The sequence below is a fragment of the Pectinophora gossypiella genome, chromosome 12 (genome assembly GCF_024362695.1).
Source record: "Pectinophora gossypiella chromosome 12, ilPecGoss1.1, whole genome shotgun sequence".
Taxonomy (NCBI): domain Eukaryota; kingdom Metazoa; phylum Arthropoda; class Insecta; order Lepidoptera; family Gelechiidae; genus Pectinophora; species Pectinophora gossypiella.
In genome coordinates, this window is record NC_065415.1 from 15,167,625 (window position 1) to 15,179,926 (window position 12,302).

Here is a 12,302-nt window from a genome sequence, read left to right on the forward strand (position 1 = left end):
GACGGGTAATCGACAAGCATAAAATTTATGGAACACACGTCAATTTTAAGCACAAATCTAAACCAACCGTCTAAAAATTTTACATCAGTCAATAACCCGACACATTCATTTACTCATTCTTCCTAAAATTAAGAGCTGTGAATCATCCGTGGCTTTCCTTTTCGACGGATATGAAAATGACGGATATAACTTAAAATAAAATTAGGCGGTGTCTCCAGGAATCGGGGCCAATAACGGGTTCTTACCGCGTTTAAAGCAGGGATATGAGACTCCCGATATTTCGACACTGTCCAATCTCATCAGTCATCCCGGGATCATGGCACTTGCAACAGTGTCGAAATATCGGAAGTCTAATATCCCTGCGGTAAGAACCCGTTATTATGTGTTTTAATTATGATAATAACCGCGTACACTTAAAACAATATGTATATTATGTTGAAATATGCAAATTAAGCCCTTTAATTTGATACCTAACACAGCACTACTGGAAAAAATGTTTTTAATGTCCTCAGTTTACACCCTCTAGAGGGCGCCATATTGAATTTGGCGTGATGTCTTATAGCCTACAACCACCGGACAATCAAGACGCTTCTAGTGACACCTCATTTGTTAAATTCTGACAGGTGGTTTAGAAGTTAGGTTGAAACAGACGTGCATACACACCACACATACGATCACGAGCATTAATATGTATATATCGTGGCCATATCATAGAATTGATCATTTCATGAAATGATCGACCATTTCATGAAATGGTCGTATTTCATGAAATAGAACAACATTCGTTGGCCACATCATGATGTGGTTTGGCCAGATCAATGAACACAAAACGTTTAACGATATGACCAACTAAATGCATGATTACTTCATGATATGGCCAAACGTTAGCGATCATATCGTAAAATAGTAACATTATCCACCGGTAGTGGCGCTGGTGTCGCTTTGTTTATGTTTTGCATAATGGCGGCGGACAATAATTATTCTTGTGTGAACGCGAATAATACGAATAATAATGAGCAAATACAAGATAAAAGTGCATTGAAGCAATGTTTTGACACTAAGGTGAAAAGAAAAACTCGTATTAACAGTAGACAGCAACTTTATTTTTATTTTTAGGTTATATGGCAAGTAATGAAGGTCGAGTGACCACGCTACGTAAATCAATGGACTATTATTGGATTTTAAAATATGATATAATTAAAACTGCGGATGAAGAGATATTAATTTTAAAAAAGAAAAACATAGACGATCCTACTGTCCGTAAAGTTTCTTTTTTTGACGTGACTTATTGTAGATATGCCGCAGATGGCATTAACTACTTGAAACAGGATTCTATTAAAACGCATAAATGTTTTTGTCATAATTTAAATTATCATAATCCTTTTTTTATAATTTTTACAAGGCATAACAGTAGGTTAGGGTGCGGCGGGGGTGGCCCTTGGGCCACCCCTACGCCGCCACTATGTTTATCTTACACACGAAAAGTATACTGAATGATGGCAATGACCAATGGCATGAAATAGTGTCAAAAAATATGACGACGACTTCAAATCGAGATGCAGTTACGGCGTGACATATACGCCGTACATCAACACTCCGTTAATCGAAAATGACTTTTTAATTTTTAATTGACTTTTAAACATTTTTGTACTTTGTACTAGAGTAATACATTATTTCCTACCTTATTTCGCGTTTTTATTACACCACTTATCATGGACACCCTACATTAATGATATGGCCAAACGTGGATGGAAATATCATTAAACGCTGACGTTTAAACGATATGGTCAGTTGAAGTTGGCCATTTCATGAAATACGACCATTTCATGAAATGGTCGATCATTTCATGAAATGGTCAATTCTATGATCTGGCCACGACATATACACTTTGGTACCGTGTCACATTAACTTTTTTGACAAATTGAACTGCAAGTTTCACTAAATGTCAAATATGTTAGTGCGTCAGAGTCCTGAAGTGGGTACATTATAGTGCTCATGACTGTACAGTGTACATACATAGCGGTCAAACACATAACCCTCCTTTTTGCTTCGCCGCAGTCGGGTAAGAAGTATGAAACAAGAAAATGTTTCTCAGAAATTCCTCCGAATAGTCATTTTTAGGAGATAGCCGTGGTCAAATGCCAATATGTCCAAACAGTATCTCCTAAACATCACTATTCTGAAGAATTTCAGAGAAACATTTCCTTGTTTCACACTTTTGGGAGCGTGATTTTTCCGTCGGGTTTTAGTTTCCAAACTTAACTATTTTTTTTTTGCAAATAGCTCCCCTATTACCATAGTTATCTTGCATAAATATCTCACTGGGGTAAAATTAACGCTAATGTTGGAAAACACGTTCGTTTTACTCATAAATGCATGTTAGTTACATTCACTTTATGTTAATTTAGAGTATAGTAAAAAAGGACTGACTTTCGTAGTATTGAAGCCCAAAGATAGAAAATCGCTCTCTCCTTTACTCCTTAGCGGCTTACGACCATTTAAGACTAAAGTAAGATCCAGAGGGGTTAACAACTGAATCATAGTAGGCCCAGTTACCCATTATTTATCAAATTAGAAAAGGGAAAACTAATTGAAAATTAAGAATACTAATTGGGAATTGCTCTAGAGCAATAAGGCCGCCCAAATTGTACTGTATTCATGTGTTATGTCTGATTGTTGAAATTTTAGTTCTGTGCAATAAAGTATAATATGTATTTGATTTGATTTGATTGAAAACTCTCGATTGAGGAGCTCAGTGGCGCAGCGGTAAACGCGCTCGGTCTGCGATTGTTGAAGTTAAGCAACTTTCGCAAAGGCCGGTCATAGGATGGGTGACCACAAAAACAAAAGTTTTCATCTCGAGCTCCTCCGTGCTTCGGAAGGCACGTTAAGCCGTTGGTCCCGGCTGCATTAGCAGTCGTTAATAACAACCAATCCGCACTGGGCCCGCGTGGTGGTTTAAGGCCCGATAGGGAGATCGTATCCATCCGTAGGGAAGGTCCGTGCCCCAGCAGTGGGGACGTTAATGGGCTGGTGATGATGATGATGATTGAAAGCTCGCCCCTGGGCCCAGTTTAAGAGTGGGACGAGATGTCCCCTAAGTCGATACGAATTGAAAGAGTTACCGATCTACACGTTGCATACGAGTATTATCCGTTATTTTATGCTTATAATAAACCTATGCATATTAATTGACAATCAGAAACCCAATTACATTTATCTCGCTGTGTAAATGATTTACGTTCGTTTAATTAATTTAAAGTGAAATGTTAAGCCGACATGATAGTGCGTTTGAAATGAGTTTCACTCTCGACGGTTGCGTGCGTTCAGATAAACATATGTCATAGTATAACGATAACAGAAGCATCAAACAAGAGAGACATAAATCACACATGTGGACAGGACAATAAGGTCTCGTATCCACTAGCAGACATTTGTCGGGGGACATGTGTCTTCGGATGGCGTCACCAGATTTCTTGCTAGACTTCTGTGAAAACGGGATTAGCATTATCCCGTTTTCACAGGTCCGCTTATCTAACGTGAACATTTGACAGATCCGGTTTTTACCAGAAGCGACTGCCTGTCTGTTCGAATTACATACATACATACATAAACTCACGCCTCTTTCCCACTGGGGTAAGCAGAGACTATAGAATTCCATTTGCTTCGATCCTGACACACTTCTCTTGCTTCCTCCACATTCATCAATCGCTTCATACATGCACGCGGGTTCAGAGTAGATCGTATTAAACCTTTTTTAAGGACATCTCCAATTTGGTCAATGTAATCCTTCTAGGCCTTCCTCTGCCAGCCCTACCGTCAACCTTTCGCTCTTTTTGCTTTGTCTGTTCGAATTATAGTATTATAATATGTTCAGTATCAGATAGGTGATGGGCTGGTAACGTATTCCCGATTGGGCTAGACAGGTGTACGTCCAGCGCAAGATGAACTGAGTATCTAAGCTTCATCGAGTATTCTTTTTTTTTTTTTTTTTTTTTCATTTACAAATGTGAAATGTTTTCTCTTTGACAAATGTGATAGGCGCTACGCGGTGAGCCTTAAATAATTATTATACTGACTGGTATTACTGATAAGTGTATTCTGGTAACTTCTGGCGCTGCCTGGAAATACGAGCGTGCTTTATATTGCAAGTAGGGCTAACATGCGCAATGTGATAAAATTTTGTCGCGGTCATTTTATCGATTCTGACGATATAATTATGTCATTTTGTCGATTGGTGCTAATATGTGAACCCAAATTAGTCAAATCGTTCTGTCAAAATACGAACAAAATCACGTGACACGCTTGTTAGGAAAAGAACAACGTTATTGACTTCGACAAAATTTATTGTATCAATCGATAATTTTACAGGCATTTGTTCGAACTCGCCCCACTGTTTTCTTTTGACTACGCTACAATAATTGCACATCTGGTTTTTCATTGAAAGAGTATTTATTATTATAACGATAACGTACTGCTATTAAGTGATCCAGAAATAATTGTGTTTTATATTCACTTCAGTACTCTGTTTTTATTCTTTATGTATACGTTACGTAGAGCCGAATCTAGATTGTTGAACTTTTGGGGTTCTAAACCGCTGAAGTCGACTTTATGAGTTTGAATCAATGTTTGGATCTGTAGGTGCTGACACAGCGCTAGCGAAGGCAGCCCTTCGCCTCATGCCTTCAGTCTCTACGTGCCAGGGCAAAAGGGGGCACGCGTACTAATCCTTCCCACAGACAAACCGAGGAATTGGTTTTGCGGGGTTTTTATTGTACCAACATTTTCTGTATTTTTTACGAAAAGTAAAAATTTTACTTAAAAAACCAAAACCACTTTGGGATCCGTAGTTTGGTTAGGACATTACAGGCTGACCTGATTGTCCGAAAGTAAGATGATCCGTGGTTCGGAAGGCACGTTAAGCCGTTGGTCCCGGTTACTACTTACTGATGTAAGTACGTAGTCGTTACATGAGTCATGGCAGGGACCGTTGGCGGCATAATAGTAACCCAGACACCAGGGTTGATGAGTTTGGTACTCCACCTCACAACTTACACGATAGAAAATCATTCTTCTCTTCTCTATCATTCGTGTGAAAATTTTATATTCAAAATTGTTGTCTACCCTCGAAAGCCTTGTAAAAAGTGCGCGGCGCGTGGGATTTATTTAGGTAAGAAAAGTTTGTGACAAAAATTACGGAAGTTTCCCTGGAAATGACTTGCTAGAACTTTCTCGAAATGGTACCTATTAAAGTGGCACCCTGGCAAGCCGAGGACGTGCTCTACATAGATGTAAGGACCTTCAAGTAAGGCTGAAGACCCATGGAGATGATACATCATATTTTATCTGGTTTTACTGCTTGTCGTCAGTTGTGATTAGGGTAAATCCTCCCACTGACAATGTTTTGAGCAATGGAGGATAATGATGATAAATTACACGGGAACTTTTACGTACCGACTTGCACCAATGGTGCTAATTCCTGTAAATACCATCTAATTTTTTATTTTAAGTTATATCTGTCATTTTCTTATCCGCCGTAAAGGAAAGGGACGGGTAATCGGGCATAAAATTTATGAAACACACGTCAATTTTAAGCACAAATCTAAACCAACCGTCTAAAAATTTTACATCCGTCAATAACCCGACACAGTTAAGTAGACAGCACGTCAAACGGATTGCATACCAGCGACGTACCTTTTGATTCGCCCGGGTTATTCATTCATTCATTCATTCTTCCTAAAATTAAGATCTGTGAATCATCCGTCCCTTTCCTTTTCGACGGATATGAAAATTACGGATATAACTTTAAATAAAATTAGGCGGTGTCTGCAGGAATCGGGGCCAATGAGTTATTAATTTATCTTAAGAGCAGTTCTCACTAACACAGTTCGCTCGACTATTACAGACGGCGATACGGCTCACCGCCTATCACGTTGGTCTAACAAAAACGAAAGCTTGGTGAGGCGTGGGTACCTGCTTAGTTCATCTTGTGATAATTCTACGTCTGACTACCCCGATTAGCATGTAGTCGTGGGTTTATGTTATGTTGAAAACCAATACTAATATATCTATCGACGATTGATGTGGCGATTTAGTGTAACTCCTTTCCTATTTGCAAGACCCCGCAGTCGGGTTACTTATTAATTAATCTGTGGTCTTGGCTGCCACCCAGAAAGTAACCAGAAGCTCTAACGCTGCTTAGCTATAAACCTATGTTACTTTATAGTTAACTAGCTATCCGCCCCGGCTTCGCTCGGGTGCAATGCTGACGAAAAATGAATTTTTTTACGACATCACATTAAAAACCTCAAAAATAACAGTAAATCTCCGCTATTTAATGGATGTTATTATATATATAAACCTTCCTCTTGAATCACTCTATCTATTAAAAAACCGCATCAAAATCCGTTGCGTAGTTTTAAAGATTTAAGCGTACACAGGGACATAGGGACAGAAAAGCGACTTTGTTTCCTTGCATAATATTTTTTTTTTTTATTAATATTTACATGTACTGTGAGGTTAAAAAGGCCACATAGAAGCTATTCATCTAAAAAGCAATATTGCTATTTGTCATTTGCCATATAAAAATTGTGCGCAATTTCAAGAAATGTCAAATAGCAATATTGCTTTTTAGATGAAATGTTTCTATGTGGCCTTTTTAACCTCACAGTACATGTAAATATTAGTAAAAAAAGTTATATTTATTATGCAGCCGTTTTCTCCAACTGTTCCAGCCACGGTAGATATACGGTTACCAAGTCAGACATTCCGAACCAGCCATTATACGTCTATGTTATGTATCTATCTCTACTAATGGCACTCAATCACTCAACGCCCAAGATCCGCGCATATATTGTATCATAACATAACATAACATAACAAATACTTTATTGCACAAACAGGAAAAAACAAAATACAAAACAAAAGAGAAATAGAATTAGTACAATAGGTAGGCGGCCTTATATCTTGTATATCTACCCTCTGACGTTATAACAGTGACGTCAAATTATACGCGAATACACCAATACTACTACTACTGAGGAGCTCGGTGGCGCAACGGTTAACGCGCTCGGTCTGCGATTGTTGAAGTAAAAGCAACTTTCACTTTTGCGAAAAAAAAAAGTTTTCATTTCGAGCTCCTCCGTGCTTCGGAAGGCACGTTAAGCCGTTGGTCCCGGCTGCATTAGCAGTCGTTAATAACCACCTGGAACTGGTAAAGTAAATTGTAGAACACGCATACATACATCACGCTATTTCCCGTTGTGGTAAGCAGAGACCACTTACCACGATCCTGATACACCTCTTTCACTTCTTCCCCTCTCATCAAAGACTTCATGCATGCTCGCCGGTGCAGAGTACTCATGACCTGGCTTTTTTAAACATCCTGGATATTGAAATAGTAGATTAGTATGTATGGTGTACTAACCATGGGGCGGCGGTTTCCTCTGGTTGTTCCAGACGACGAGGATCTTGACGAGGCTGGGCGTGCGCACCAGCTTGCTGACCAGGGTGAACAGGCTGTCCACGCGGTCGTACGTCAGTATCACGGCGGTGAAGCCTGTCGCTTTGGACGCCGTCACAGGTAAGAATAGGGGGTTCGTTGGGCCGTACTGGGGACAAAAAGATCGCTGTTATATTTAAAGCAGGGTACACTTCTCATGCACACACACCTTTTTTATTTTTTAGGAACTTTTGTTTCCAAAACATGCCAGCTCCATCGAACCTTAACGAGTACTACAATCTATTACATATTTAAACAGAACAATTTAATTTATTTAAATTAAATGTTAAATGGATGCGGGCAGCGCAGGACCGATCGTCGTGGAGATCCTTGGGGGAGGCCTATGCCCAGCAGTGGGCGTCGTACGGCTGATGATGATGATGAAATGTTAAATGACAGAGCTTTCCAACGGAGTCCTATGGAGGGTCTGTTAGAATGCTCCGTAATATACCTGTTGGCAACCCCGATGTTGATTAGTCGATTAGCGCCATCTATGGAACGACGAATGAATGACTAGAAAAATGGAGGGGCCGGGTGACGTTCCGAGGTTATAAAACTGGGCGACACTGGCCGGCGGCCTCCTATTTTTCCGACTGAACTGGACTTGAGCTGTGTCTTTCGTGTAATATTAGATTAATAAATAAAAGAGGTCCAAATTATACTGTTTTCTTACTGAATATTACAATAGTTGTTTACATCAGAAGTGTTTCGAATCCTCGCTTACACAATGGGTAAACATAGTAAGCATAATAAAGGAAAAAAATCCCGGAAAAGACCACGCTCGAGCTCTAGCTCTAGTAGCTCGAGTAGTACGACCAGCAGCGGCTCCAGTGGGCGTGGGGCTCGGACTCCGTCACCTCCACCGCCAAGAAGGAAGTCAAAGGTATCACGTAGAGCTGATACCGGTAACGTGAGTGCTAACTCGTTTACTTTAAACAGTATTATTCCGGAGTTTGAACCCTTGAAAGATGACGTGAATGCATGGCTTAGTATTATTCAATCGTACGCTTCTACCTTCGATTGGTCCGACGAAATGACACGCTATCAAGCATTGAACAAGTTGAAAGGTTCCGCCAGGGTCTGGTACGAATCGTTGCTGCGTACCGAAGTGGGCTGGCCTTCGTGGAAATGGCGTGATTGGAAACGAAAAATCTATAGGAGTTTCCAAATTCATCGTAATATGTTTGACCTTTTAAAGGAAATTATCGAGAAAAAACCATCCGAAAACCAATCCCTGTACGAATTTTATTTCGACCAAAAGTGTAAAATCGACCGGTTGTCGTTGAATTTTTCCGAACTGGATATTATTTCGATAATAGTCGGCAATATTGGGGATAACGGCATAGGAGCTTCGATCGAAGCGAGTAATTTCGTATCGTGTGATAATCTTGCCAGTTTTTTGCACGGACGTGTTTATAAATCCAAAACTATAAAACAATTGAACACTAGTGTACGTGATAGTCAAACTAAACCCGTTCAGCAAACACAAAATTCTATACCTCAAACAAGTACGTCATATAGTCTGACAAGTAGTAGTACCAACTCAGTCGCGGCTTCGCGGTCGGTTCCATTCGGTCAAGACACAAGTCAAGTCAATCGTAAACAAATCAAGTGTTATATATGTGGTGGTAATCACAAACGAGCTAATTGTGAGTCTAATAAGTGCAATTTCTGCGGGAAAAGAGGTCATTCAGAAACGGTTTGTTTTCACAAAAAGAATTTGGAGAAACCTGACACCAAAGAAGAAACTAAATTTATAACTTCTTTTTCGGATTCGCGAAAAAAGTTTCTAAAGAAAATATCTTTAAACGAACAGTTTGACAGTGAAGCGTTTATTGATACCGGGAGTAGCTGTTCATTAATATCGGAAGCATTAGTAAACAAACATTGTCTACAAAACGTTTTGCTACCCACCCCCATTGTGTTGCAAGGTTTTTCCAAAGACAGTTGTAAAAACATCACACACAAAATAATTGCTAACTTGAGTTTAGATTCTGTGTTTTTGACTGATGTTGACTTTTATATTATTGATGATTTAGTGGATTGTGACATATTGATCGGAAGAAATGTGACCGAGCGGCCAGATTTGACGTATTCACGGGTAGGTGATAAATTACAATTCGATTATGCCGAATTATTTAATCAGTTTTGTAATACTGTTTCGGAATTGGAGATTGACGCGCAATTATATCAAAACGAGCTGGCGACACTGTTTAGAAAATATCGAGACTGTGTTGCAACAAATGTAAGTGAATTGGGTAAAGTTAAGGGACACTCGATGGAAATTAACTTGTCCACTTCTCAACCTGTACAGTGCAGACCATACAGGTCTTCATATGCCGATAGAAAAACGATTAGGGAAATGATTAGTGAATTGTTAGAGAATGGTATTATACAAGAAAGTAAGTCGCCTTATGCCAGTCCAGCTCTTTTGGTAAATAAAAAGAACGGTGAAAAAAGATTATGTATAGATTATCGATTGTTAAATAAAGTAACGATTAAGGATAAATATCCGATGCCTCGCATAGAAGACCTTGTGGACCGCCTTCAGGGGTATAAGTGTTTTACTAGCCTCGATTTAAAAAGTGGTTATTATCAAATCATGATGCACCCGGACTCTGTAGGAAAAACCGCATTTACCACTGAAGACGGGCACTACGAGTTTTTAAGACTCCCCTTTGGTTTGGCAAATGCTCCATCCTGCTTTCAACAGATGATGAACAAGGCATTAGGGAACTTGAGATTTGAAAATGTTTTACTTTATTTAGACGATGTTTATTTGGCAACCGAAACTGTGGAAGAAAATTTAAAATTGTTAGAACAGGTTTTGCAAATATTTAGAGAAAACGGTTTAACTTTAAACTTAAAGAAATGTCATTTCCTCAAAAGTGAAATTGAATTTTTGGGTTATAAAATAAAGCAGGATTGTGTCATGCCAAATAACACCAAATTGGAGGCTGTTAGGAATTTTCCCAGGCCCAAGACGGTTCACCAACTACGGCAGTTTGTGGGCTTAATAAGCTATTTTCGCAAGTTTATAAAAAATTGTGCTATGCTTTCTGCACCACTCACAAAACTGCTAAAGAAGGAAGCCGTTTGGGCATGGAACGCGACACACGAGGATGCTTTTCACACCTTAAAGGAGAAGCTTACGTCTGAAAGTGTTTTGGCTATATTCGATCCAAATAAAGAAAGTATACTTTATACAGACGCTAGCAGAGAAGGTGTGGCAGGTATACTCATGCAACGTACAGAAGAAGGTGAAAAACCTGTGCACTATTACAGTCGGCAAACGACAGATGATGAGAAAAAATACCATTCTTTCGAACTAGAACTGTTAGCCATCGTGTGTTCCCTACAAAAGTTTCGTTTATATTTGTTGGGTTCTACGTTTAAGATTGTGACAGATTGTAATGCTGTCCGTTATGCCATTTCAAAAAAGGAGATTATTCCTCGAATAGCACGATCAGTTTTGGCAACTCAAGAGTTTTCTTTTGAGATTGTGCACAGGGAAGGCTCACGCATGCTTCATGTAGATGCGCTGAGCCGGAACCCTGTGCCCTCGGGAGAAAAATCTGAGACCGAATTAATAATGACGATCACGGAGGCAGACTGGCTGTTGACGGTACAGTTGCAGGATTGTGACATACAAAACCTTAAAAATATTTTGGAATCAGGACAGGCCGACGATAATAGAGAAATATTTGATAAATATGAACTATTAGGGGGTAAAGTATACAGAAAAACGTCACGAGGTCGTCGATGGGTAGTACCAAAAAGTTGCATATGGCAAATAATCAAGTGTAACCACGACGACATCGGACATTTTTCTGTTGATAAGACGGTGGAACGTATCGGGCTTCTTTACTGGTTTAAACGGATGCGACATGTAGTAAAAAAATATATTCGGAACTGTTTAAATTGCATTTATTTTAAAAATAAAGGTGGACCAAAGGAGGGCGAGTTATATCCGTTGCCAAAATATGCACAACCAATTCATACACTACATATTGATCATTTAGGCCCGTTTGTACAAACTAAAAACAAAAATAAATACTTATTAGTAATAGTAGACGCGTTCACAAAATTTACATTTATATCGGCGGTTAAAACAACTAAAACAAGTGCAGTCATTAAAGAATTAGAAATTATATCTAAAATATTCGGCAATACTAGAAGACTTATATGCGATGCAGGTTCTTGTTTTACTTCTAGTGAATTCACGCAATATTGTCAAAACCGAAATATACGTGTACATACGGTGGCGACGGGTATGCCTCGTTCAAACGGGCAAGTCGAGCGTTTTAATAAAACTATTTTGGAGGCTCTTAAAACTTGTGGTGCTAATACTGACGAAGATAGGTGGGACGAATACGTAAAACCTTTACAACAAGGGTTGAATAGTACAATACATAGGACAACCAAGACAGTACCCAGTGAAGTGTTTTTTGGGTATAGACTAAGAACGGATGGTGATAGTTTGGCACCGGAACTTGATAGTGAAGCGTGTTTATTGGACGTAACAGGGTTGCGTAAGATGGCTAATGATAATATTAAGGCTAGTGCAGAAGTACAGAAGCAATATTTTGACAAATTAAGGACAAAGGCAAAGAAATACTCCGAAGGTGATTTAGTACTAGTCAAAATACAAAGCCAAAATAATGACGGAAAGAGTCGGAAGCTACTTCCTATTTTCAAAGGTCCGTTTCAAGTAAAAAAGGTTCTTGGATTCGATAGATATGAGGTGACGGATGTCAAAGGTAGCAGTAGACGAAAGTACACTGGTATATCAGCCGCAGAA

General features: G+C 39.2%; 1 protein-coding gene across 1 annotated transcript in view; it reads right to left on the reverse strand.

Annotated features, from left to right (window-relative positions):
- Positions 1-12,302, reverse strand: part of LOC126371220 (exostosin-2) — a 42,088-nt gene that overhangs the window by 11,934 nt on the left and 17,852 nt on the right. Inside the window, exon 3 of the mRNA XM_050016484.1 lies at positions 7,427-7,610. Coding sequence (XP_049872441.1) covers positions 7,427-7,610 — 184 coding nt within the window. The remainder of the gene's footprint in view (positions 1-7,426; positions 7,611-12,302) is intronic.